The sequence below is a fragment of the Oryzias latipes genome, chromosome 3 (assembly GCF_002234675.1).
Source record: "Oryzias latipes chromosome 3, ASM223467v1".
NCBI lineage: Eukaryota > Metazoa > Chordata > Actinopteri > Beloniformes > Adrianichthyidae > Oryzias > Oryzias latipes.
In genome coordinates, this window is record NC_019861.2 from 38,146,280 (window position 1) to 38,174,165 (window position 27,886).

The following is a 27,886-nucleotide window of genomic DNA, read 5'->3' on the forward strand; positions in this document are numbered from 1 at the left end:
TGGATCCTTCAGACTTTCTCTGGATCCTTCAGGCTTTCTCTGGATCCTTCGGACTTTCTCTGGATCCTTCAGGCTTTCTCTGGATCCTTCAGTCTTTCTCTGGATCCACAGAGATCTGGATCCTTCAGACTTTTTCTGGATCCTTCAGACTTTCTCTGGATCTTTCAGGCTTTCTCTGGATCGTTCAGACTTTCTCTGGATCCACAGAGATCTGGTTCCTTCAGGCTTTCTCTGGATGCTTCAGACTTTCTCTGGATCCTTCAGGCTTTCTCTGGATCCACAGAGATCTGGATCCACAGAGATCTGGATCCTTCAGGCTTTCTCTGGAATGTCTTTCATTACAGCTGATCTGCAGTCATGAAGCTTCAGGAACTCACAGATGAATCTCAGTCTCCAGAACTTTGCTCTGGAAAGTTGTTGTCATGGCAACCGAAGCACTTTTACCAACGCTCCGTTGGTGAATGGGGCGTTCAGGGACCCTCGTAAATGAAACTGCCATTGACAACAGCTTTTGCTAAATGGCCGCTTTAACCGTTTTTGTCTGTAGAGGGAGCTGCTGCTCCGTGTTTGTGAGCGGTGATGGTGGGGGGGGGTTTTTATACACTGTTGACAAACAAAGACCCGGAAATCCTAAATAATCTGATAAAATCCTACTTTTAACAAACCCCTCTGTCAAGATCCCCCCCCCCGTCCCGGTCCTCTGCCCTGCCGGTGTGCTTAAGCACCACTGAGTCTGCGCAAAACCAGCGCAGCGCTGGGCTTCGAGAATTCACTTTGGTCCGTGTGCGCATGCGTGAAGCGCACCGTGACTGGCGGCTCGGTTCGGCGGCGCAGCGGTTCGTACTGGAGCTCTCCCCCGGTTTCTGTGACCGCTCCGCGGCTCTCAGACCTGGTTCGGACATGGCGGACAAAGAAGGTCGGTCCACAGGCCGCCATTGTGCCGGTTCTCATAGGTCCTCGCGGGCCAGTTTTCGCGCCTTTATTTACTGTATGTATATCTGTCAGGTTAGCATATTAGCAAGCTAACGCAGAAGTGTAGCTAACTAGTCCCGCTAGTTACCTGCTGCCAGTGACTCTTCTGCTGGAGGTCCTGGTTCTGCAGCGCGGGAACCTTCAACATCCGCAACATTTCGAAGAACCACTGTAAAGAAACCAAACAAACGGTCCGGATTCTGGCTCCACTCACTGGTTCCGGTCCGCATCTTCCGACTCAGGAGCCGCCGTGGATGTTTTAATGCGAACGCACGTGACGGTTTCATCTGTCATCGCGGTTCCGAGGTTCTGTAAAGTTCTTAGAACTTTTGACGTCCGTTTTTTTCTCAGTCCGGAAAATCCCGAAGGACTGGAATCCAGATCCGTTCAGGATTCTCCCAAAAACCAGCAGAGAACCGGATTCTCTGCTGGACAAGAGGTTCTAGCCTCTGATTCGGTTTGGTGTCATGATGAACTTCCGGTCCACAGAGGAAACTCTACTTCCACGAACGAAGATGCTGAAAATCCAGAAACCGTTAGTTGAGTCCGTTTGGAGCAGCGCAGGTTCTGTTGAAGGTGTCAGTCTGGACTCAGGATGGTCTGTGAAGCTGCTCTCACGGTTCTGTTTCTGCCAAAGTCTACGATGACGCGGTGGAGGAGCGGGTCATCAACGAGGAGTACAAGATCTGGAAGAAGAACACGCCCTTCCTGTACGACCTGGTGATGACGCACGCGCTGGAGTGGCCCAGCCTCACGGTCCAGTGGCTGCCGGACGTCAGCAGGTGACTTTCGGGCGCGGCACGGCGCCGTCGTTGTTCTGGTTTCAAATCCTGTCATCTGTTGGCGGAAGAACTTCCTGGATTTAGTGATGTTTAGTGAAGAGAGATCAGGTGAAGATCCTGAAGTTTAGCTCAGACTGCGGCTGCTGTAGGTAGAACGTTCCATCAGTTTGTGGAACCTTCTGCTATGACGATGACGATGATGAGGATGATCAAAGGGTTAACATCTCCTCTGCAGGCCCGAGGGGAAGGACTACGCCGTCCACAGGCTGGTTCTGGGGACGCACACGTCAGATGAGCAGAACCACCTGGTGATTGCCAGCGTGCAGGTACCCAACGACGACGCCCAGTTTGATGCGTCGCACTACGACAGCGAGAAAGGAGGTAGGCGGTCCTGAGGGCCGGCGTCTGCTCAGAGGCGTGTTGGAGCTGACGCGCTGCTCTCTGTCCTCCAGCAGGTACGTCGGCGCGCGCCGCCTCATCACAGGTAGTGTTGACACGTTAGCTTTGGCGCCGAGGGACCGTAAGCCGCAGACACGGAGCAACTCAGGCTGCTGTGAGAGTGGGAGGGGCCTCTGCTGGACCTGAGTGTCTTCTTCTCCTCAGAGTTTGGAGGGTTTGGTTCTGTGAGCGGGAAAATTGAGATTGAAATCAAGATCAACCACGACGGAGAGGTGAACCGGGCTCGCTACATGCCCCAGAACCCCTGCATCATCGCCACCAAAACCCCCACCTCTGACGTTCTGGTGTTCGACTACACCAAGCACCCCGCCAAGCCCGACCCCAGCGGGGAGTGCAGCCCGGACCTGAGGCTCAAAGGCCACCAGAAGGAAGGTTACGGCCTGTCCTGGAACCCCAACCTGAGCGGGAACCTGCTCAGCGCCTCCGATGACCACGTGAGTGACACCAGGCTCCGCCTTCACCGCCGCCAGAGAGCAGCAACCAACGGAACGTGATGAAGCCGCCGCCTCCATGTTCTCTTTTGGTGTGATGAGACTGAGAAAAATTAGAATCTGTGTGAGACAGAGAGAAACGGGGAGCTGGAGAAGGTTCATCAACAGTCCAGAGGTGGAGGGGCGTGTCCAAGCAGGTTAGAAGAGGTGGAGGAAGGTTTCAGGTGAGACCAAAGGAAAAGGCGTAGCAGACTGTGGTGAGAGCAGCCAGAGACTCTGAGGCAGAGATGTAGAGGCTGAGGTTCTGTGTGGAACCAGGATGGATCACTGGGATCCATCAGATGTTCTGGAGATCCATGCAGGGAAGGAGACGCTTGAGAGGAGGAGCAGTGAAGATCTGAGGAGGAGGAGGAGGAGCAGTGATGATGTGAGGAGGAGGAGGAGGAGCAGTGAAGATCTGAGGAGGAGCAGTGATGATGTGAGGAGGAGCAGTGATGATGTGAGGAGGAGCAGTGATGATGTGAGGAGGAGGAGGAGGAGCAGTGAAGATCTGAGGAGGAGGAGGAGTGATGATGTGAGGAGGAGGAGGAGGAGCAGTGAAGATCTGAGGAGGAGGAGGAGGAGTGATGATGTGAAGAGGAGCAGTGATGATGTGAGGAGGAGGAGGAGGAGCAGTGAAGATCTGAGGAGGAGCAGTGATGATGTGAGGAGGAGGAGGAGGAGCAGTGAAGATCTGAGGAGGAGGAGGAGTGATGATGTGAGGAGGAGGAGTGATGATGTGAGGAGGAGGAGGAGCAGTGATGATGTGAGGAGGAGGAGGAGGAGGAGTGATGATGTGAGGAGGAGCAGTGATGATGTGAGGAGGAGGAGGAGGAGCAGTGATGATGTGAGGAGGAGGAGGAGCAGTGATGATGTGAGGAGGAGGAGTGATGATGTGAGGAGATGGAGGAGCAGTGATGATGTGAGGAGGAGGAGGAGGAGCAGTGAAGATCTGAGGAGGAGGAGGAGGAGTGATGATGTGAGGAGGAGCAGTGATGATGTGAGGAGGAGGAGGAGCAGTGATGATGTGAGGAGGAGGAGGAGGAGGAGCAGTGATGATGTGAGGAGGAGGAGGAGGAGCAGTGATGATGTGAGGAGGAGGAGTGATGATGTGAGGAGGAGGAGCAGTGATGATGTGAGGAGGAGGAGGAGGAGCAGTGATGATGTGAGGAGGAGGAGGAGCAGTGATGATGTGAGGAGGAGGAGGAGCAGTGATGATGTGAGGAGGAGGAGTGATGATGTGAGGAGGAGGAGGAGCAGTGATGATGTGAGGAGGAGGAGGAGGAGCAGTGAAGATCTGAGGAGGAGGAGCAGTGAAGATCTGAGGAGGAGGAGGAGCAGTGATGATGTGAGGAGGAGGAGGAGGAGCAGTGATGATGTGAGGAGGAGCAGTGATGATGTGAGGAGGAGGAGTGATGATGTGAGGAGATGGAGGAGCAGTGATGATGTGAGGAGGAGGAGGAGTGATGATGTGAGGAGGAAGAGTGATGATGTGAGGAGATGGAGGAGCAGTGATGATGTGAGGAGGAGGAGGAGGAGCAGTGATGATGTGAAGAGGAGGAGTGATGATGTGAGGAGATGGAGGAGCAGTGATGATGTGAGGAGGAGGAGGAGGAGCAGTGAAGATCTGAGGAGGAGGAGGAGGAGTGATGATGTGAGGAGGAGCAGTGATGATGTGAGGAGGAGGAGGAGCAGTGATGATGTGAGGAGGAGGAGGAGGAGTGATGATGTGAGGAGGAGCAGTGATGATGTGAGGAGGAGGAGGAGCAGTGATGATGTGAGGAGGAGGAGGAGGAGGAGCAGTGATGATGTGAGGAGGAGGAGGAGGAGCAGTGATGATGTGAGGAGGAGGAGGAGCAGTGATGATGTGAGGAGGAGGAGGAGGAGCAGTGATGATGTGAGGAGGAGGAGGAAGAGCAGTGATGATGTGAAGAGGAGGCTCCAGGGTTTAGGAGCTGGCTGGAGGTGGATGAAGCTGGAATGTGTTTCCGGTTGATCTTCTCTCTCGGTCTCTGCAGACCATCTGTTTGTGGGACATCGGCGCCGGCCCAAAGGAAGGCAAAGTGGTGGACGCTAAAACCATCTTCACGGGCCACACCGCCGTGGTGGAGGACGTCTCCTGGCATCTGCTCCACGAGTCCTTGTTCGGCTCCGTCGCCGACGACCAGAAGCTGATGATGTGGGTTCTGCCGGCCCGCCGACCGGGTCAGACCTCCATCTGCTCCTGTTCTACACCCATTTGGGTTCTGCTTTGTTGTCCTCCAGATGGGACACTCGGTCCAACAACACGTCCAAAGCCAGTCACTCTGTGGACGCTCACACCGCAGAGGTCAACTGTCTGAGCTTCAACCCCTACAGCGAGTTCATTCTGGCCACGGGCTCCGCCGACAAGGTACGCCACAAACACGCCGTCAACCCAAAGAGGAAGTGCTTCCTGATGCGGGCGCCGCCATGTTGAAACCAGTCCAGTCTGGACCAATCGCCGTCCACTGGTTTCAACATGGCGGCGCCCGCATCAGGAAGCAACGGTGAGGGATTTTCCGCCAGAGGAACGGCATTTTCAATGGACAACGTCACGCCCCATGATCTTACGGTCTAGACCAGCGGCCTTTACCGACCCAAGAGCCGCTTGGACCCGTTTCCCTCAGAAAGGGAACCGCGGTGGAGCAGCCTTGGGGAACCGCGGTGGAGCAGCCTTGGGGAACCCCAGAGTTTCAGTGAACGGCATCATTTCTAAAGTTCCTGAAGAGATGTTGTCTCTTTTGATCCTGTCATTTCTGGATTCAGATGAGAACCATAAAACTATCAGAAATGTGGTCACGACCCTGGTCATCTGTCAACTGCTTTTCTCTTCTGGATCTGGGAAAAGCTGCATGTTTATTCTGGGATGTTTCGCCACATTTGAGACTTTGTCGTTTGCTAATTCCTCGTTACATGAGTCATTCTGGTAAAGTCGCTGTCCAGCTGCCAGTTAACTTCCTGTTTTCTTCAGGAACGTCCTTTTTCTCCAGATACTGCATCGTTGTCCTTCCTGGGTCAGAACATTGTTGGGATCACACGCCGGCGGGAGTCGTGGCGGTGACGCAGGTTGATGGTCACACAGAACCTTCCCTAGAAAATGTCGACATTATGATTACTTAAACACTCAGCCCGTTTACCAACGTTTGCTGCTCGCCGACCTCCAGGGACGAGCAGCTGCCTACTGTCCTTTTAGAAGAACCTTCCATCCCATAATAGGCTCCGCTCCACGTTCACAGCCGCAGACACGCCCCCTCCACCATCCTGATGGTGTTAAGGCACCTCGACAGCGTCAGAACCACAGAGAGGCTTCTGACCGCTGGTCTAGGCTAACAACCAGACGTTGGTACAATCACCACCCCATTGCTGTTTCCTGCAGACCGTTGCATTGTGGGACCTGAGGAACTTGAAGCTGAAGCTCCACTCCTTCGAGTCTCACAAAGACGAGATCTTCCAGGTATGAGGTCAGGCAGAGGTCGGCTGCAGCTTTTCCTCCAGCAGATCTGAGCCGTCTGGCCTTCTGTCCTCAGGTCCAGTGGTCTCCTCACAACGAAACCATCCTGGCCTCCAGCGGCACCGACCGCCGCCTCAACGTCTGGGACCTGAGGTGAAACTTCTGCAGATGGCGTGCAGCTCTGAGTGCTGCCAGCGGAAGACCTCGCTGAGCAGCGTCAAACACGAACGTGGACGGCGTGGCTCCAGGGTTGACGCTCTTGAACCGACGGATTGTGACGCTGAGAAAAGCGGATTTGTGTCAGAATCCGTTGGTTTACGTCAAATGCGTAGAGCGAGTTACAGACGTTCATGGAGCTTGTGGTGTTCACACGTCGCCGGTGACGTCTCAGGGGTTAAAGGGAAACAAAAGGCTAAGATGATAAAAGTCGCTAAGAGCAGAAATGATGACGTGATCGTCTTTAAGAAAGCTAAACGGCTAACGCTACCACATGCTAACGGGGAAAAGATGGCCGTAAAATCAGGAGGCAGTATTTGATCTCAGCACGGACCGTCGTCATACATGAACAAAACAACCAATGCATCATTCCAAGAGTTTTCTGGAAAGAACAGTCAACAAAACCTCAATTATGATGCTCGTCTACAGAGGAGGCGGGGCTCCATCTGATTGGTCAAACACTGGTTTTAGCGTGTGCAAACATTCCTCACCGGCTGACATGTGAAGGATTTGTTCTGCAGGCCTAAAGGCTGAACCGTCTTCTGGTTTCATCAAAGCTCAAACTGGTGACGTGTGTTTCAGTAAAATTGGGGAGGAACAGTCTGCAGAAGACGCAGAGGACGGCCCTCCGGAGCTGCTGGTTGGTCCTCTCGCCTCACGGTTGGTGGGCGGTCTTCTCAAAGTTCTCATGTGGTCTTTTCCCGTCGTTCTGCATCAGTTCATCCACGGCGGCCACACGGCCAAGATCTCAGACTTCTCCTGGAACCCCGGCGAGCCGTGGATCATCTGCTCCGTGTCCGAGGACAACATCATGCAAGTGTGGCAGATGGTGAGTGCGGCCGCCGCCGCCTTCACGGGGTTCTCCGGAAACTAACGGCGGTTCTCCTTCCAGGCCGAGAACATCTACAACGACGAAGAGCCGGACAACACCCCCGCATCCGAGCTGGAGCCTCAGGGTTCATAACCCCCCCCCTCCATTTGAGGAGCTTTGGGCTCAGGTGAGGAGCGTCCCGGCGGCTCTCATTGGTCGGTTTTCCTGCAGCTTCAGGACGGTCTTCTCCTCTTCATCACAAACTGAAATAAAGCTTTTCTAAATTTGTAAAGATGGTTTCTGTTCTCTGCTGCACAAGAAACGCTCAAGGAGACGACGGAGTTTCTGCAAATCCTACAAAACGTTTATTGAAAAAGTGACAGAAGTGTAAGAAGGTACAATCAGGAAGCGGTTTGGAGCGTCTGCTCGGGAAAGCCAAGGCCCTTCTATGGTCTCACCTGCAGAGGTAGATTCTGACGTTACCTGAGTCAGTCAGGGCGGGAGTTAAAGGCCAAACGGCTGCAGTCTTTCTGGACAGCACCACCGGACCAGCACACAGGCGGCCAGCAGGTCCACAGACCTTAACCTCCAACCCCCTCAGGATCGTGTAGAGAACCGGTGAAGATCCAGTCCTGCAACCATCTCCTACTGGGGTCGCTATGGCAACCAGCTGCTGTCTGGAGTCGGTCCTGTGTGGAGACGTCCGGTTTCTGCTGCAGTTCTGAGGAACTGGCTCTGTTAGAGCATGAGTCTGGAAAAGCTTTGTGGTCTGGACTGCTCGTACGTCGGCCTCTGAACCTGGCGGCTTCCGACACCACTTGGTTTGACGTTCTAGAAGGTTTTCCAGAACAGCGAGGAACCTAAAGGCCGGTCTCCCTCTGATCTTCATACATTCAGGACCTCCTGAAGGCAGACGGATCAGCATGTGATCAAAGCAAAGTCCTCAGCGCTCCAGACCCGTGGAACGTGACTGCATGGTTGCCATGGTAACCCTCTGGGAGGGGGGTCTGAACAGCAGCCTCCTTCTGCTGTTTGGTCCAAACGTTTCCTATCGTCATTGTCACAAACTGTAGGAAGTGATGCGTTAAAAACAGGAAGCGGCCGGTGGCGCCGACTTTGTTGGTGAGTCACGGGATCCTTGAAAGCGTTTATTAGTGAAACTTTTCTGTCACAAAAAGATACGAATGGTTTTTCTGGAGAGAACCAGGAGAAAGAACACAATAAAAAAAGAAAATTCCCATTTTCAATCAAGCCTGTGTGTCCAGGACAGAACCCTTCTCTGCAGAGGTTCTGGTTCTGCTCGTTTCCTCAGGGTGGCCTGCTGTCGGTTCTGTGGTGCTGGTGTCGGTTTCTGGAGGCCTGGACGCCTCCTGCTCGTCCCCTTGTACTGATCCCTCGGAGTCGTCCTGCTCGGGGCCCTCTGGGGGGGGCGTGGCCCCCTTGTGGTCCTGCTGCTGGAGGAGGCTGAGCCGGTTGTTCAGGTCGTTCCTCTCCTTCTGCAGAGCCCTGCAGAGTCTCTCCAGCAGCTCCAGCTTGCCCTGCAGGGCCTTGAAGTGGCCGTCACGCAGAGTTTTCTGCAACACAGAACAGAGCTTCGTGAGGCTTCGTCAAGCAAAGCTTCACGAAGCCTCACGAAGCCCGACAGCTCCCACCGCTCCGGTTCTCCTCTCTGAACATTCACCTCCTCCGCCATCTGCAGCAGCGCCTGGTTGTTGCTCTCCCATTTGGTCCTCCACTGCGTCGTCTCCTTCTCCAGCTTTTTGATCTTCTTGGTCATCTGAGGGAAGATTCAAAGGTTGATCCAGAGGAGATCCCCGACCGAAACCTCCTGCTCACCTCAGCATTTTTCACAATATCTGCTTCCAGGTGTGTTTGGTTTTGCTACAGTCACGTTGCTGCTCGATCAGGGCTCCCACCCTGTTCTGGTGAGGACCACGTCCCCTGTTCCCGCTCTGATGGGGGGCCAGGGTCCGTGTGGAGGCTAACAGAAAGCAGGATCTGCCCACACTTATGGTCATAAGCAGCATTTATGACATCAAAATAACCAACGTTCAAAGATTAAAGAAGCTCATAACCACGTCAACTTCACGCCTTCGTCACCATCCCTGTGATGTCAGGTTACTTTCACTGACCATCACAGGATTCACACGGAGACGTCCACGGCGCCTTTGTGGAGATCGACCACATAAATGCACCGCACCTCTCAGCATCTTCAGTGCCTTTCATAAAGAGGGCGGGAAAAGGCGACAGTAGCTCCTCCCACAACCCAAATACCAACTAAACATTTCTGTTAAAGTTACAAAGGAAATCTTCCCAAACGTCACTGTTTTGTCTGGTTACACCTGAACTTATAACATGCTGATCATGGTGATGTTTATCACCGTGTTGTTATGAAACTGTATTTGAATAAACTAGAGGGAACAAACTTTAGAAAAACAGTTGAAGCTTTTTGAGCCTCAGTTATTCCAGGACTGGAAGCCAGATGAGAAAAAACGTCCCAGAAATGATTCCTGCGTGCAGCCGGACCGGACCGGACCGGAACATCTCCACCCATCTGTGTGTTCGGACTGACCGTGTCCACAGCGGATTCAAACCTACAGAAACACAACTGGACAGACGCTCAGCACCTTGATGGAGCAGAAAAGTCTACATGACGGGATGGACTGTTTAGAGTCTAATAATCCCATTTTAATGAGTGACATGATAAATAATAATCCAAATTCATGTGTTTGTTGTTTTGTGCTGCTGTAGTTACAGAAACACTTTTGTTTACTGATTTGTTTACTCCGTTTATTTAGAGGCATTTATTGTGGCTGCAGCAATTTTAAAGCTGCTTTCTGCATCCAAAACGGTTCACGAGGGATTCAGACGTAGCTCTACTGAAGGCCCAGGTGTGTAACGGTCCGCCACTGGTTTTAGCTAACTTAGGAAATAATAACTGGACGCTTCCTGTTGGGGGGGGGCATCAATCAATAGATAAAATGTGGGAGGAGCAAAGAAAAGTGACGTGGTTTTCTGAACTAAAGGAGACAAAGCCAACCCGTCAGGACGGACGTGTGGGTCGTTTACCGCCGTTTTCAAACGGTTCTCCGTGGGGTCACGGCGTGGTGATCCTGCGGCGTCCCACAGACTCACCTTCTCCATCTCCTGTCTGAAAGTGGAGAACACCTCGTTGCTCTTGGCCAGCGTGCTCTGGAACTCCTCAAACTTGTCCATGTAGAGCGACAGCTGCGAGGAGGAGCAGGAGGAGGAGTTAGCGGAGCGGCTGTGAGCGTTGGACGGCGAGGCGTGCGAGCTCACCTGCTGCTTCAGCTGGGCCTCCTGCTCCTTCATCATCTCACACTTGCGCCTGGACTCGGTGGCGTCCTTCAGCAGCTGAAGAACCACAGACAGAGCTTCAGAGAGCCGTTCTAGCAGCACACTGGGGAACAGTAGGGGGCGCTCTTACAAACTCTCTCTCCCGCTGCTGCTTGTCCTCCACCTCCTTCATCATCTCTGTGATTCTCTGCAGCTTGGCGTCCATCAGCTGCTGCTGCAGCTCCTTGTGCTTGAAGACTTTGTCGATGTGCTGAAGGAGAAAGGCTGCGTCAGCAGAAGCTCAGAGGACTGACCTCCTGCGCGCCTCCTCAGCCTCACCTCCTCGCGGAGCTCGTACTGCTCGATGAGCTTCTTCAGCTTCTCCGCCAGCTCCATGTTCTCCAGCCTCAGCTTGGCGTTGTGGGAGCTGTGCTGCTCCATCTGCACCTCGATGTCTCCCAGGGTCTTCTGGAAGTGCAGCATGGCCTCCTTCCTCTGCTCCTCGTACTCTCTGGACCTCTGGGCGTTCTCCTCCTGCGGGGAAGGCGGAGCTTCAGGAGGCGTTTCTCTTTGTTCCACGGATCCAAGTCCTCCTGGTTCTGAACCCGCACAGGAAAACAAGCGGGAAGCACAGGGCCCCTCCCCCGGCCCACCAGCTGGACGACAACAGGATGCGTTCAAGTGCCGTCAGACTGTGCAGCGGCCCACCTTCAGGTTCTTGTTGTGGCGCTGCAGCTCCCTGCAGAGGCTCTCCAGCTTGCTCCGGGCCAGGATGGCCTTGCTGTGCTCGCCCTGCAGGTGGACCTTCTCCTTCACGATCTGAGCCTGCTTCTTCTGCAGGGCCTTCAGCTGCTTCTGCATGGAGCGGCTCTCCTCCAGCTGAAAACACGGAGAACAGCGTCCTTCACCTGAACCCGCCACCCCCCCGAGGAGCGGATCAGACCCAGAGGGGGGAGGGGCCTCACCGAGTCGGCGTACTTCTTGCACAGAGCGGCCAGTTTCTCCTCAGGAGTGGCCAGAGAGTTGAGGGCTTGCATGAGAAGAACCACCTCCTTCCCTGAGGAGAACGACGACAGAAACGAGGTTCAGAACTGCAGGAGAACAATGCTTCCAGCATCACGTCTGCAGGACTACATCTCCCAGCATCCTCCGGTTCCTGCTGCAGTCTGAACGGGGGAACGGAGCGGGCTTTGGGACTCACCAAAGGCCTTGTCCTCTGCGGTCTTGGCGTTCCCTCCGGGTTCCAGCTCCGCCTCCCCCAGCTCGCTGGGACTGTCCTCTCTGCCGGGGGTCTCCCCCCTCTCCTCCTCAGAGCAGCACATGCCCAGATGAAACCCGGAGACCTCCTCCTGTCGACAGTCAGGACAGAACCCCCCCTCCCATCAGCACGTCTCTTCTGGCCTCCGGCTCGTCACACGTTAAGTTTGGGTAGAAAAAGACGCCGACGTTCTCAGAGGAACATCCAGAACCGTCCAGCAGAATCTGTTTTCTGCACTTCCTGTTGGCCACGTTTCCTCCACAGAAGGAAACCTTCATGCTAATTATGGCTGTATGTAGCTAGCTGTAGTTAGTAGTTAGTTAGCTTTAGTCAATCATAAGAATGCCCAGACATTGTGTAATTTATTTGATCTATTTAAACTTTTGGAATAGAACCTTATTTTCATTGATTATTTTTTAAGTTATTTGTTTTTGTTGTTGTTTTTAGTCAACCTTTATCTCTGCATTAATATTGTTGACATTGACAGACATGCCGTGATTGTTGAATATTTGCTTCAGTTAAAGTTAGTTAGCTTTAGTTAACAGTTACTTATCTTTAGTTAACAGTTATCTGTTGGTTTAGTTAACTTACATCTATGTAGCTTTAGTTTGCAGTTAGTTAGCTTTGGTTAGTTGTTAGGTGACTGTAACTAGGAACCAACACCTGTTCTTGGTTGTATTTTGAAGGTCATCTGGGGTTTTTCTCTAAGAGGCTTTCAAAGCCTCAGAAACGTCTCAAACTTTAGGGACAAAGTCCAGATGAACGTTTAGAACCTTCTCCTGTTCTGGAACCATCCTGGATGAGGGACTCTTGGTCAGAATCCAGTCCATGTGACCAAACGTTTGGCTTAATGTGGGTCAGAGTGGTGAGACGTGGCAGGGTGGGTCCAGAACCAGAACTCACCTGAGACGGACTGTCCAGGTCAGCTGGAGAATGGCTGCCTCCACCCATGTTTCTGCTCTCCAGATCGATTCCACAGACTGCTGCTGGCTCCATCAGGACTGACCGAAGCTGCAGACCCACACAGACGTTACACCACAGCACAGGTGCTGGAGCCAAAAGAGAATGTGGGAAACCACAGAGCCAAACCCTTCAGCCAGCATCACCGCGGTAACCTAAAGCCTTCCAGAAAACATGCGGCAGCGTGACGGCGTTCCATTCTCTGTAACCTCCTGCCAGCTCCAGAGACCTGATGGTCGACCCGGGAGCTGGCAGGAGGTCTGCCTGCTCTGGAGCTCTTTGCTCACCTGAGACCGGAAGCTCACGCAGACACAGGAACATCAGGAATCTGCTCTACAGTCACGTGATCATGACGCAGCTGCTGTGACACTCAGAACAGCGTGTTTACAGGTGAGAGGATGAAGCCTCTTAGTGCCGTACAGGTACACCTGTTAGCTGGTTTATCGCTGAAATGCTAGTTCACCTGCTGAGGACAGGTCACGTGTTCTTCTGGATCAACTGGTAACGTAACATGAGGGAAACCTGCCGTGACGTCATTTCGTCTGAGTGCAGAGCCGCGCGCGCGTGAATTTCCGGGTCGGATTAGCCTTTAGCCTTTCTTCTAATCATCATAATACCGAGACACGCTGCGGTCGCGAGCCGGAACGCGCGTGCCACCGTTTCACGAAACGCAGCCATTAGCCCGCTCGGCTAACACCATGAGGAACTTCGACAAACGTCCAAGGTCTCCCGCCCATACCGCACACATCGCCCTCGCGCGGGTTACGGGCCGCGTGGGAGTCACGTGGAATCTCCCCGCCTCAGAACCACCGGCCCACACCTGCTGCCAGAGCAGCCGAAGGACTCACCTGGATGTTTTCCTCGCGGACTGACCGGAGCGGGACACGGCGGTGGAGGCAGCTCGTACGTCACATCCGGTTCCGCTTTTCAAAATAAAACTTTGACTTACTGTGTTTGAGAACTTTAACCTCAAAATATTTATTCGAACGGAGACGAAAGACTTTGTTCTAAAACTGTTCTCTAAGGAAAAACAATAAAGGAGTCAAACATTTGTGAGTATTATAAAGTGTTTGCTGTCAGCAGAGATTTGATTTGATTTGAAATGGTTTATTTCAAGCAATTAAGTAGAAATAATACACAAAAGCAATATAATCATCAGTTATACATTCATACAGTAACTAATCAAACTTAGGATAATTAAACATTTTAATAAATATTGCTTGAAAGGGAGTGGAAGGAAGCTAACTTATATAATCCCACCCCGTTATACTATAACCATTTTAGTACATGATTTATCAATATCCGGTTCCCAGGTTTTATCAGACAGAATTAAGAATCATAAGGTATCAATAAAGCACATGACAAAGATGAATTACTTAAGTATTACGCCAAAAATAACTATTTTAGAAATCAACATGGCAAATGCAGATCAGTCATCTGAAATATATGCAGATTATGTTACTTATAAAGGTCATTCATATGAATAAAACATTATGGAGATCATAAAGGTAAACCTGTAACTTTTGATGCTCAGGTTCAGATGGCCTCTGATGGGTCTAAGTGACCCACATCTGTGTTTCTTCAAACCTTTGGTGGATCATCATCATTTTTACCAACAGGAAGCTTTTAAACGGATAGGAACACATGAACACCGACTGTAAATAAAGTGATTTCCTGTCTATGAACATGAATGTAGTCTGAGCATCGGTGGTCTTTCTGCTGCTCGCCAGCTTCTCTGTCACCAACAGAAACCTTAGACCGTATAGGAATCATAAAAATGCAACTTTTGCTCCTATTTCTGACATTTTTAAATAAAAACTAGAGGAATAAACAAGGGGATAAAGCCTCTAAATTAGCCTGTTGAAACCGAATGACAGTAAAAAATATATAATTTTTGCAGCCATTGACTGAGTCTGTTTATTTAGTCAAAAATGTTTCCATGTAAATAAATATTAAATCTGACGGTGAACATTCACGTCTACCTGAGTCCCGTGTGCTCAGTCTGCATGTTCTGCTCTGAGCTGAACATGTTTGAAAGGCTCAACGCTTCAGTAAATAAATATTTAACTTTCAAACGAGCAGCAGTTTGGAGCCTGAAGCAGCAAGTTTTCCTTCAGGGATGGAGAATGAAGAAGAAGAAGATGGAACCACAGCTCCTGCAACCATGAGGGTCTTCAGAGGACAGGGCAGAAAAGACCCCACATGCCATCTGTGAGCTTCACATTTCAGATTCTCTTCAGTAAAAAATAAAATCAAAATCTGCTCCTAAAATGTAAAAAACAAAAGTTGATTTCAGAAATTCGACTCTCAATAGTTTTAAAGTGACATTGTTTTGAATATCAACTTTTTAAAAATCTAAATAAACGAAGTCAAATTCATCACAAAAGCAGAATCTTGATAAAAAGTAATGTATTTAACATTTCACATCCAGAGCGGTTTAAAACATTTCATCTAAAGAAGAAAATCTTTTTGTTTTTTCCTTCAGCTCCGTTTTCCTCCGTGAACTTCAACCAGGAAGTCGATGCTCCTCCCACCAATGAGCGCGCGCCTCTGTTCTGTGAACACCATTTGATTGGCTGACAGCAGCAGATCCGCGGCTTCCGGCAGCTGATTGGCTGGGCAGAGCGCCACAGACTGGGACCACCCCCTCCTGGGAGGAGGTCTTCTTCTTCCAGAGGAAAAACGGTAGAATCGAACCCGCGGCGGAAAAACGGCTCGACGCGGGCTTCCGCCGGTCAGACGGGACGTTTCAGCTCCGCTTCGGCTCAGGTTGGTGCTCTCTGCTTCCGCCGATGCCGCCGCGGTTTTCCGGACGAGTCTGGCCGCAGACCGACGACCCCGCAACCGGAGAGCGCGGCCGGGCGGGGTCAAAGGTTACTGTCAGGTGACGGCTGCGAGGCTCCAGCCTTTTGAGGAGCCCTGTTGCTCTGAAGAAGGACTCATCATCATTCCGGGTGAAGCTGGGGGGTTCTGGCGCCCCCCTCTGGGAGAGCCGCCGACAGGGCTGCACCCTGCATCCCTGCGGCCCCGGGCAGCCCCTACCGGGCAGCCCCCACTGGGGAGCCCCCACCAGGGCCCTCAGTGGAGGGCCAAGTCCTTGGCTACCATTTAATATATTTGTGTGCCCCCCCCCCCCTGCTATGTCTTCAGAGCCTTTGATCCTCCTGATGTTCTTCAAATCTACATTTATTCATCCCTTTTTATTTTATTCTGAAAATCCAGATTTGTTGTAGTCAGAGTTCTGCTCTGTCGTGACGACCATGAACGCATCGCTGGGCAGACTTCATCATGTTGGGCTTCGTACAGACACGCCCCCTCAATCCCTGCAGGTGAATGCCAGAGCCGACCCGACCCGCTGGAGCATTCAGAACCCAAAGGGGCGTGGCTTACATGCAGATGAAGGTGAATTGGGGATCTGGGCTGCAGCTCCTGCAGGAGCCCCCTCCAGCAGGAGCTGCAGCCTCCCCCCCAGCTTCCTTCCTCGGGGCTCCGGTCACCTATCTTTAGCTGCAGGACCCGGTAATTATGACCGCAGTCGTTTGGCTGGCGGTGCTCAGAGGGGCGGAGCCGGACGTCTGGGGCGGTTCCCGTCAGCAGCAGCTGCTGCTTCAGTCCATCTGCTCTCCAGATGTGGAGGGGGGGGGGGGGGCGGCGGCTGTCAGGAGCCGCAGAGCAGCTTTTGTCCAACTGACCTCTAGAAACTGTGAGGGGGGGGTCATGTGAACGCCGAGCTGAGCAGCGAAAACATCGGAATGCAATGACCCCCCCCCCCCGCACGTGTTCTCTGTGAAGGCTTTTCTTAGGACCTTCCACCCCCCCAGATCTTCTCACACAGTAGTAAACCAACGCTCCTCGCCACGGCGTGGACCTTTTTCAGAGCGTTGTTCTCATCCCTCTGATCCATCAGGTCGCTAAACTACAATCTAATACTGGGAGGTTCTGCAGAACTTTGACCCGCTCTGCCGACAGCATTTTAGCCGATTAGCCTATTAGCCGCTGAGCTTCATTTATTCTGATCTGAGCCGCTAAAAAGCACAGCAATCCGTGTTTTTCTATGTTACCCGCAGCAACACGGCAGAGTTTCTCTTCGGTACCATCCTAAGTAGAAACTCAGTAGTTCATGTCTGATAACAACAGAACCAGCTGCTTCTAGCTGAGGTCTTCCTGTAGTTTTGTAGAGCTGCTCAAAGAGGCTCCATGTTCTCTGCTGCCAACTAGTGGTTGGAGGTTGAAGTGGACAACAAGAGGCAGACGCTGAAGGACGCTCAGAAATAAATAAATAAATCTGTTCCTGACAGCAATTTGAATCCATACAAGTGTCACCAAATGAACTATCGCCACATTTCACCTTATGGATATTTTCTAACACTCCTACATTAAAATAAGTGGAGCTATAAAGGACCTGCTATAGAAAAGTTTACATTATGTTCTTGCCAACAGTCCTGAAGACATTAGTGTGAAAGGGGCCGGACTTAAACGGGCTGAAGTGGGCGGGGCATGCTAACGCTCTTCATGCTACAGCACAGAAATCCAAGTGTTTGCTGGAAACCAGAGGAACAAATGTTTACGTCACGTCGGCCCGGTCCAGAGTCCGTCCCGCCCCAAAGCGGTTTCTCTGCTGCAGCTAGCATGTGACCACCGACCCAGCAACACGACCAAAACACGCATGACCTGGCAACGGATGCAGATCCAAAAGAGCCAGCAGAACCGGGCCTTCCCCTCCAGGACAGAAACCGTTCAGAACTCCATTCCTGACAAGAACACCAACTTGAAGACGCTAGAACCCGTTTTCATTTATGTGGATCATAAATATTTATATAGAACTGGTTGCAGTTTTCTGGTGTTTGAACTTCTACGCTTCAATTACAGCCTAGGTTCAGTGGAAGAACTATAGAATACTAGAAGTGTCACTTTTATTCTACTGTTGCACTTATTGGTGAGGTTTGAAGGCAGCCGAGGAAAATGGTCAAATTTATAGACGTAATTCAGCACCTCCTCAGGAGGTGCTGAATTACGTCTCCTCCTCGGGAGGAGCAGCCTAAGTCCACATGAACCCGCCTGGAGGGGCTTTGGGTTCTCATTGTTCAGACATAAACACAGGAACTGTTGCGGTGGGGGGGTTTCCTGTGTTTGACTGCAGGATCCTACAGACCTCCGAGCCAGAACCTCACATGCTGACTTCATTTCCTGGTGACACCCCCCCCCACCACCACCACCACCACCACCACCACCGCCCTCTGCCGGCGGGTGGAGGCGGGGCTCTAGCCTGTCTTGGCTCGGCTGCGGGAACCGGACCGTTGGGGTCATCCGACCGTGTCCTGAGCTCAGAGGGGAAGCTCCTCCCCCTTCCCCGTTCCTCCACCTCCTACCAGGAGAGGAGGAGGAAGGAGGGGCTGACGGAACCAGTCTGGATCAATCACGGTTTTCCTGATCCAGTCTGACGTTCTCCCTCAGACTGCAGATCCTCCAGGAGGTTCCTGCTGTTTGGACCCAGATGGATGGAGATCTTCAGAACCTTCTTACTGTTCTGTTGGACTCAGTTACCCAGAGTCCAACAACATCTTCCTCTGCAGAGCCATGTTCTCGTGTTCCTCCGGTTCTGTTTTAGCTTCTAAAGTTCTGCAATTCAGCTTTTCTGATCCCTGACCCGGCAGAACATCAGCTGCCAAAGAGAGGCGATAAATGGACTGTGACTCCACCCCTCGTGTGATGTCACCACCCTCACAAAGCCGACGTGTGAAAAGGATCAGAACCGCCGTCTGGATCTGGCTTGGTTCTGTTGTTGTGTCCCTTCCTGTGTCTGAGCTTAACGTGTGGTTCTGTTGGGTTTCAGCGCCCGAAGAGGACGATGCTCTCCTGAAGCCACACCCCCACAGCCGTCATGAACCACACCCCGAGCCCCCACCTGCCTGAGGGGGGGAAGGTGGCCGGAGGCGGTCTTCTGTGCAGTCTGGGTCTGGTTTCGGGTTCGGACCGCGGGGTCCGCTCCCCCGACAGCCTGGCCCACACCCCCAGCCCAACCGGAGAGACCCCCAGCTCCAGCCCCCCCCTGCTGCTGTCGCCGGGCCTGGGGAGCTTCGGGCTGGGCTCTCTGGGGGCCATGAGCGAGGGGGCGGGGGCCGACTGGGAGAGCAGGGAGGAGCTGAGGCTGCGGGAGCTGGAGGAGGCGCGGGCGCGGGCGGCGCAGATGGAGAAGACCATGAGGTGGTGGTCCGACTGCACCGCCAACTGGAGGGAGAAGTGGAGCAAGGTGAGCCCGGTTCTGGAGCAGCCGGCATTCTGGCTGGACTTCCCGCTCAGGGCCCGTTCTGGTTTCAGGTCCGTGCCGAGCGGAACCGAGCGCGGGACGAGATCCGGCAGCTGCGGCAGCGGCTGGACGCTCTCACCAAGGAGCTGAGCGGCGTGCGGCGGGAGCGGCAGGAGCTGTCCTCTGAGAACGACAGCCTGCGGCAGCAGGTGCTCCGCCTTACCGCCTCCCACCCCCACGCGGACAGCGGGCCAGACGGGGTCGGCGAGGCGCCGCCAGGATCCCCCGAGGCAGAACCAGTAAGAGACGGGGACCTGGACGGACAAACGGCGAGTCAGCAAAAGGTCAGGACTCATCGGGTTCTAACAGGCCGTGGCTGTTTACGGTTGGTGGGAGGGGCTTCAGGAACTGCAGCTCATGCATCCAATCGAAGAAAGACGGGAGCTGTGTGTGTGTGTGTGTGGGGGGTCAGATTTCTTACACAGATGCTTCAAACTGGTCTCACTAGATCTGAGGAATTAGACACAATATATCAGGCAGGGACAACACGAAGAAATAAAAGCACAAGATTGTCAAAATAAAAGCATGCCAAGCTGGAAGAAAATGCAAAAGGTCCGGTATCCGGTTCTGTGAGTGTCCTGATTCAGACTTTGAAGAACCCGAAGGAGGAAGCTCCTCCTCCTCCTCCTGACTTTTATGGAGCGAACCAACACAGAAATCGTCCTGTATTTGCTGGGGTTCTTCTCAGGTTCTGGTTCTGGTCCGGTATCACATGTTGGAAATAAGACCTTCAGTAAATGTGTTGACGAAGAGTTTTGAAGGTCCAGTTGAAGATCAGCACCTTCTTTCTGCTCCGCCCTCAGGACCTGGAGCTGCTGGAGTCCGTGCTGCGATCGGGGGTGAACCCCGCCGGCGCGCGCCCCCCCGCTGGTCCAAGCCGGCAGGAGCGCAATCGGCAGCTGTGGGAGGAGGTGAGCGGCGCCGAGGAGGACCCTGGAAAACTGAATGTGCTGCAGCTACGTCTGGACGAGTCCCAGAAGGTTCTGCTGAAAGAACGCGAGTGAGAGACAGGCGTCCACCTGCAGACCACACCCCCCCAAACACCTGAGTCACCTCCACCTGCACACCACACCCCCAAACACCTGACTCACCTCCACCTGCAGACCACTCCCCCAAACACCTGAGTCACCTCCACCTGCAGACCACACCCCCCCAAACACCTGAGTCACCTCCACCTGCAGACCACACCCCCCCAACACCTGACTCACGTCCACCTGCAGACCACTCCCCCAAACACCTGAGTCACCTCCACCTGCAGACCACACCCACAAAAACCAGACTCACTTCCACCTGCAGACCACACCCCCCAAACACCTGTGTCACCTCCACCTGCAGACCACACCCCCCCAACACCTGAGTCACCTCCACCTGCAGACCACACCCTCTCAACACCTGAGTCACCTCCACCTGCAGACCACACCCCCAAACACCTGACTCACCTCCACCTGCAGACCACACCCCCAAACACCTGACTCACCTCCACCTGCAGACCACACCCACAAAAACCAGACTCACTTCCACCTGCAGACCACACCCCCCAAACACCTGTGTCACCTCCACCTGCAGACCACACCCCCCCAACACCTGAGTCACCTCCACCTGCAGACCACACCCTCTCAACACCTGAGTCACCTCCACCTGCAGACCACACCCCCAAACACCTGACTCACCTCCACCTGCAGACCACACCCACAAACACCAGACTCACCTCCACCTGCAGACCACACCCCCCCAAACACCTGTGTCACCTCCACCTGCAGACCACACCCCCCAAACACCTGTGTCACCTCCACCTGCAGACCACACCCTCTCAACACCTGAGTCACCTCCACCTGCAGACCACACCCACAAACACCAGACTCACTTCCACCTGCAGACCACACCCCCAAACACCAGACTCACTTCCACCTGCAGACCACACCCCCAAACACCTGACTCACTTCCACCTGCAGACCACACCCCCAAACACCTGACTCACCTCCACCTACAGACCACACACCCCCAACACCTGACTCACTTCCACCTGCAGACCACACCCCCAAACACCTGACTCACCTCCACCTACAGACCACACACCCCCAACACCTGAGTCACCTCCACCTGCAGACCACACCCCCAAACACCTGACTCACCTCCACCTGCAGACCACACCCCCAACACCTGACTCACCTTCACCTGCAGACCACACCCCCAACACCTGACTCACCTCCACCTGCAGACCACACCCCCCCAACACCTGAGTCACCTCCACCTGCAGACCACACCCCCAAACACCTGACTCACCTCCACCTGCAGACCACACCCCCAACACCTGACTCACCTCCACCTGCAGACCACACCCCCAAACACCTGACTCACCTCCACCTGCAGACCACACCCCCCAACACCTGACTCACCTCCACCTGCAGACCACACCCCCAAACACCTGGGTCACTTCCACTTGCAGACCACACACCCCAACACCTGAGTCACCTCCACCTGCAGACCACACCCCCCAAACACCTGTGTCACCTCCACCTGCAGACCACACCCCCCCAACACCTGAGTCACCTCCACCTGCAGACCACACCCTCTCAACACCTGAGTCACCTCCACCTGCAGACCACACCCCCAAACACCTGACTCACCTCCACCTGCAGACCACACCCCCCCAACACCTGAGTCACCTCCACCTGCAGACCACACCCTCTCAACACCTGAGTCACCTCCACCTGCAGACCACACCCCCAAACACCTGACTCACCTCCACCTGCAGACCACACCCACAAACACCAGACTCACCTCCACCTGCAGACCACACCCCCCCAAACACCTGTGTTACCTCCACCTGCAGACCACACCCCCCAAACACCTGTGTCACCTCCACCTGCAGACCACACCCTCTCAACACCTGAGTCACCTCCACCTGCAGACCACACCCACAAACACCAGACTCACTTCCACCTGCAGACCACACCCCCAAACACCTGAGTCACCTCCACCTGCAGACCACCCCCCCCAACACCTGAGTCACCTCCACCTGCAGACCACCCCCCCAACACCTGAGTCACCTCCACCTGCAGACCACCCCCCCAACACCTGACTCACCTCCACCTGCAGACCACACCCCCCAACACCTGACTCACCTCCACCTGCAGACCACACCCCCCCAAACACCTGAGTCACCTCCACCTGCAGACCACACCCCCCAAACACCTGAGTCACCTCCACCTGCAGACCACACCCCCCAACACCTGACTCACCTCCACCTGCAGACCACACCCCCCAAACACCTGAGTCACCTCCACCTGCAGACCACACCCCCAAACGCCTGACTCACTTCCACCTGCGGACCACACCCCCCCAACACCTGAGTCACTTCCACCTGCAGACCACACCCCCCAAACACCTGAGTCACTTCCACCTGCAGACCACACCCCCCCAACACCTGAGTCACCTCCACCTGCAGACCACACCCCCCTAACACCTGAGTCACCTCCACCTGCAGACCACACCCCCAAACACCTGAGTCACCTCCACCTGCAGACCACACCCCCCAAACACCTGAGTCACCTCCACCTGCAGACCACACCCCCCAACACCTGACTCACCTCCACCTGCAGACCACACCCCCCAAACACCTGAGTCACTTCCACCTGCAGACCACACCCCCCCAACACCTGAGTCACCTCCACCTGCAGACCACACCCCCCAACACCTGAGTCACCTCCACCTGCAGACCACACCCCCCTAACACCTGAGTCACCTCCACCTGCAGACCACACCCCCAAACACCTGAGTCACCTCCACCTGCAGACCACACCCCCCAACACCTGAGTCACCTCCACCTGCAGACCACACCCCCCAACACCTGACTCACCTCCACCTGCAGACCACACCCCCAAACACCTGAGTCACTTCCACCTGCAGACCACACCCCCAACACCTGAGTCACCTCCACCTGCAGACCACACCCCCAAACACCTGCCTCACCTCCACCTGCAGACCACACCCCCAAACACCTGAGTCACCTCCACCTGCAGACCACACCCCCCAACACCTGACTCACTTCCACCTGCAGACCACACCCCCCCAAACACCTGAGTCACCTCCACCTGCAGACCACACCCCCCAACACCTGACTCACCTCCACCTGCAGACCACACCCCCCAAACACCTGAGTCACCTCCACCTGCAGACCACACCCCCAAACGCCTGACTCACTTCCACCTGCAGACCACACCCCCCCAACACCTGAGTCACTTCCACCTGCAGACCACACCCCCCAAACACCTGAGTCACTTCCACCTGCAGACCACACCCCCCCAACACCTGAGTCACCTCCACCTGCAGACCACACCCCCCAACACCTGAGTCACCTCCACCTGCAGACCACACCCCCCTAACACCTGAGTCACCTCCACCTGCAGACCACACCCCCCAACACCTGAGTCACCTCCACCTGCAGACCACACCCCCCAACACCTGACTCACCTCCACCTGCAGACCACACCCCCAAACACCTGAGTCACTTCCACCTGCAGACCACACACCCCCAACACCTGAGTCACCTCCACCTGCAGACCACACCCCCAACACCTGAGTCACCTCCACCTGCAGACCACACCCCCAAACACCTGACTCACCTCCACCTGCAGACCACACCCCCCCAACACCTGAGTCACCTCCACCTGCAGACCACACCCCCAAACACCTGACTCACCTCCACCTGCAGACCACACCCCCCCAACACCTGAGTCACCTCCACCTGCAGACCACACCCCCAAACACCTGACTCACCTCCACCTGCAGACCACACCCCCCCAACACCTGAGTCACCTCCACCTGCAGACCACACCCTCTCAACACCTGAGTCACCTCCACCTGCAGACCACACCCCCAAACACCTGACTCACCTCCACCTGCAGACCACACCCCCCCAAACACCTGTGTCACCTCCACCTGCAGACCACACCCCCCAAACACCTGTGTCACCTCCACCTGCAGACCACACCCTCTCAACACCTGAGTCACCTCCACCTGCAGACCACACCCACAAACACCAGACTCACTTCCACCTGCAGACCACACCCCCAAACACCTGAGTCACCTCCACCTGCAGACCACCCCCCCCAACACCTGAGTCACCTCCACCTGCAGACCACCCCCCCAACACCTGACTCACCTCCACCTGCAGACCACACCCCCCAACACCTGACTCACCTCCACCTGCAGACCACACCCCCCCAAACACCTGAGTCACCTCCACCTGCAGACCACACCCCCCAAACACCTGAGTCACCTCCACCTGCAGACCACACCCCCCAACACCTGACTCACCTCCACCTGCAGACCACACCCCCCAAACACCTGAGTCACCTCCACCTGCAGACCACACCCCCAAACGCCTGACTCACTTCCACCTGCAGACCACACCCCCCCAACACCTGAGTCACTTCCACCTGCAGACCACACCCCCCAAACACCTGAGTCACTTCCACCTGCAGACCACACCCCCCCAACACCTGAGTCACCTCCACCTGCAGACCACACCCCCCAACACCTGAGTCACCTCCACCTGCAGACCACACCCCCCTAACACCTGAGTCACCTCCACCTGCAGACCACACCCCCAAACACCTGAGTCACCTCCACCTGCAGACCACAACCCCCAACACCTGAGTCACCTCCACCTGCAGACCACACCCCCCAACACCTGAGTCACCTCCACCTGCAGACCACACCCCCAACACCTGAGTCACCTCCACCTGCAGACCACACCCCCAACACCTGAGTCACCTCCACCTGCAGATCACACCCCCAAACACCTGACTCACCTCCACCTGCAGACCTCTGAAGCCTGTTTCTGTGTTCCTCCAGAGACAAGCTGGCTCTGAGCAAGAACATAGAAAAGCTGGAGGCTGAGCTCAGTCTGTGGAAGCTGAAGCACGAGGAACTCAGCAAGAGCAAGCAGGAGGTCCTGAAACAGGTGAGGAGAGGCAGCTGATGCTTCAGTTCTGCCCGGTTCTCCCTCCATAGAGCCTGAAAGCTTCGGTTCTACCGCTGGGTCACAAAGATTTCTTTACTCTGCAGCTGAACCTGCTGAAGGAAATCCATCAGGACGAGCTGGGCCGCATGTCTGAGGATCTGGAGGACGAGCTGGGGGCTCGGAGCAGCATGGACAAGAAGCTGGCGGAGCTGCGAGCAGAGGTGGGTGGGGTCGGGGCGCCTGCGTGTACTGGGTGGATGCATGTGAAGGTGGTGCTTCGGTTCTCCACCAGATGGAGCGGTTGCAGGTGGAAAACGCGGCGGAGTGGGGCCGCCGTGAGCGTTTGGAGACGGAGAAGCTGGCTCTGGAGCGGGACAACAAGAAGCTGAGGGCTCAGGTGGAGGACCTGGAGGAGCAGCTGACCAAGAAGCGGCGGCAGGCCGCCTCCGCCCTCGACTCCGACCTGAAGGCCATCCAGAGCGAGCTGTTTGAGAAGAACAAGGTGAGCCCGACGCCCTATCTCACCAAACTGTGAGTCATCTGTGACTCCGCCCCTCAGTGCGAACACCTTTGACTCCTGTCTGTGAACATTGATGCCATGATGTTGGATCAGAGTCTGTGAAACATCTCAGGTCCCCTCCACGTCCGGAGTCCGGCTTCATGTTTGTGGTTCTTGGTTGGTAAAAATTCCAATGAGGGTCAAAACGGTCGTTCCTTTAGAAGAGTTTGATGTGACAGGGCCCCCCCCTGAAGATCCCTCATCCCTGCAGAACCAGTTCAACAGAACCTTTTCGTTTCCCAAAGAGGAGCATCACTAGTCTGCTGCTCCAGAACTGTTCCTGCTAATGCTGCAGGGGCGTGCACGTGGGCGTGCACGTGGGCATGAAGCCATCATTCCGTCTCTGAACTTTCAGACATGAACTTCCTCTGCTGCTAAGATCACAGCTGAACCCCATCCTTCCAAAATCCAGAAGATCTAGAACAGCCCAGAGACGTAACCAAGTCTGACAGGAACCCACAGGAATGCTGAGAAGAACTGTGGAAATGTCCCGGGTTAGTCACCACGACGTGAACCCAGGAAATCAAACGACGCCGTCAAACGACGGCCGTGAAGATGGATTTGCTGCTGAAGTTTTTGTCGGTGCGTAAAAATGTTTGCTAATAAAGAACAATTATGATACGTTTTTATGGACGGACAACACTCCAGCAACAAACCTAACTTCATACGCAACCAGGACAAACTGCCAGGCAGAGCATGAAGGAACCGTAGAACCCTCTTTACTTGTTCTGCGCGTCCACACAGTTCCTCTGTGTTGTTGGTGGACGGGAACGGGATGGAACACCGCCACCTGCTGGGCGGAGGTGGACGCCTCTGGACGACACGAGGTTCTTCAGACGATGGTTGACGCAGGAACTTTCTTCGTCTTCACAGGAACTCGCGGATCTCCGTCATGTCCACACGAAGCTGAAGAAGCAGTTCCAGGAGAAGACCACCGAGCTGGCCCACGCCAACCGGCGGGTGGAGAGCCATGACGCCGAGGTGAAGAAGCTTCGTCTGCGGGTGGAGGAGCTGAAAAAGGAGCTGGGACAGGCGGAGGACGAGGTAGGAGAACCTCAGACCCCCTCCAGTCACCTGGATGCCGGAGACGTCTGAGATTCCTGGTTACTTTCAGCTGGACGAGTCCCACAACCAGACCAGGAAGCTGCAGAGGTCTCTGGACGAGCAGGTGGAGCAGGCGGAGAACCTGCAGGTCCAGCTGGAACACCTCCAGTCCAGGTCAGACACCCACATCCAAGCTTTCCTGTGACAGCAGATGGGTCTTCAGCAGAAAATCTTCCCCTCATGACGGTTCTGTGACGTTCCGTTCCGTCAGTGGTGGCTTCAGACCATCATCTTCTCATAGATTAGCTCTCTGCCGTCGTCAACTGATGATGACGGCAAATATTTCAGCCAATCACGAAGCTGCTTTTGATCTTAGGACAAGTGGGTGTGGCCTTAGTCAGAGGAAAGGACCGCCCATCTTTGCTTGTTGGTTACATTATCTGCACTTTGTTTGCTTCTTCTCCTGCATGGACCTGCTGACCTCCACCTGTCGAGGTCGTAGCAGACCCCCCCCCCCCTGTCCTCCTAACGTCCTGCTCTGTGTCCGTCAGGCTGCGGCGGCAGCAGCCCAGCCCCGCCCTCTTTGGGAAGATGAGATCCGCTCGCTTCAGTCCAGAAAACCCAGCGGGGCAAGGCAGCGATGAGGAGGAGGAGGAGCTACAGACGGCGTGAACTCTGACCCTTCTCCTGGAGGAGCTCTGCGGTGGGGTCAGAGGAACAGCCTCACCGCACAAACACTGCCACCTCCTGTGGGGGAGGGGCCGCGCCTCCGTCCTCTCCACCAGAATCCGTCTTTTGTTCACCAGAACAAAATCCAGTTCAGGGACCAACAGACTTTTCAGTTTTTGTTCATCACCCGCTGAGCGAGAGCAAAGAGGCTGAATGCTGAGCCGGCGTGTGACCGGCTAAGGTGCACTTAGCTAAATGCTACATTAGCTACAAAAAAGCGTCATAAACGATGAGTTTTCTGTTTTGTTTCTTTATTTCAATGGTGTTGAAATCAAACAGACGCCTTTGATTTTCTGTTCAAACATTTGTGAACATAAACCGTTGTTATAGCAATAAATAGTCTGTTTTTCATCATCACTGTCGCTTAGCAACAAGCTTCACCAATGCTGGAACGGGACCAAGACCTTTGTACCGACGGAGTCTGGAGTATGACCGTATTTATGTGGCTGTGGACTGTTTTTGTACACGTGAAGAACATGTTTAGCTTCGTGTTTTTGTATCCGCTTCATAAACTGAAGAAAGAAACGACTTTGTCTTTTCTGTCAAACGTCTGAGTTTGGAAATGTTTCCACTTAAATGTCT

The 27,886-nt window shown here is 54.3% G+C and overlaps 3 protein-coding genes across 7 annotated transcripts; 2 read left to right on the forward strand and 1 right to left on the reverse strand.

The window, feature by feature from the left end:
• Nucleotides 1–777: 777 nt before the first annotated feature.
• Nucleotides 778–7,474, forward strand: LOC101156710 (histone-binding protein RBBP7). 2 transcript variants are annotated; one of them, XM_023953813.1, is made up of 11 exons: nt 781–916; nt 1,610–1,754; nt 1,990–2,135; nt 2,355–2,647; nt 4,702–4,862; nt 4,949–5,075; nt 6,081–6,158; nt 6,232–6,308; nt 6,954–7,011; nt 7,090–7,200; nt 7,264–7,474. In XM_023953813.1, exons 1-11 carry the CDS (start codon nt 790–792, stop codon nt 7,333–7,335), a joined length of 1,395 nt encoding a protein of 464 aa, XP_023809581.1. In that variant the 5' UTR covers nt 781–789; the 3' UTR covers nt 7,336–7,474. The 2 variants fall into 2 exon arrangements, with proteins under 2 accessions (XP_023809579.1, XP_023809581.1); XM_023953811.1 differs by having other exon boundaries at nt 778–916; nt 6,954–7,200.
• A 55-nt stretch (nt 7,475–7,529) lies between these two features.
• On the reverse strand, nt 7,530–13,631 carry LOC101156466 (gamma-taxilin). 4 transcript variants are annotated; one of them, XM_023953810.1, is made up of 11 exons: nt 12,985–13,421; nt 12,641–12,786; nt 11,681–11,828; nt 11,445–11,536; nt 11,188–11,358; nt 10,819–11,013; nt 10,631–10,750; nt 10,483–10,557; nt 10,318–10,410; nt 8,835–8,959; nt 7,530–8,756 (listed from the first exon to the last, which is right to left on the reverse strand). In XM_023953810.1, the coding sequence occupies exons 1-11, from the start codon at nt 13,016–13,018 to the stop codon at nt 8,660–8,662; spliced, it is 1,296 nt and encodes a 431-aa protein (XP_023809578.1). In that variant the 5' UTR covers nt 13,019–13,421; the 3' UTR covers nt 7,530–8,659. The 4 variants fall into 4 exon arrangements, with proteins under 4 accessions (XP_023809578.1, XP_023809575.1, XP_023809576.1 ...); XM_023953807.1 differs by having other exon boundaries at nt 8,864–8,959; nt 12,985–13,417; XM_023953808.1 differs by lacking the exon at nt 12,985–13,421 and adding an exon at nt 13,546–13,631 and having other exon boundaries at nt 8,317–8,756; nt 8,864–8,959; nt 12,641–12,748.
• A 1,522-nt stretch (nt 13,632–15,153) lies between these two features.
• ccdc102a (coiled-coil domain containing 102A) lies at nt 15,154–27,832 on the forward strand. The gene is made up of 10 exons (XM_023953817.1): nt 15,154–15,466; nt 18,531–18,947; nt 19,016–19,288; nt 19,808–20,004; nt 24,864–24,972; nt 25,077–25,193; nt 25,265–25,474; nt 26,405–26,575; nt 26,646–26,749; nt 27,127–27,832. Exons 2-10 carry the CDS (start codon nt 18,579–18,581, stop codon nt 27,245–27,247), a joined length of 1,671 nt encoding a protein of 556 aa, XP_023809585.1. The 5' UTR covers nt 15,154–15,466; nt 18,531–18,578; the 3' UTR covers nt 27,248–27,832.
• Nucleotides 27,833–27,886: the final 54 nt, after the last annotated feature.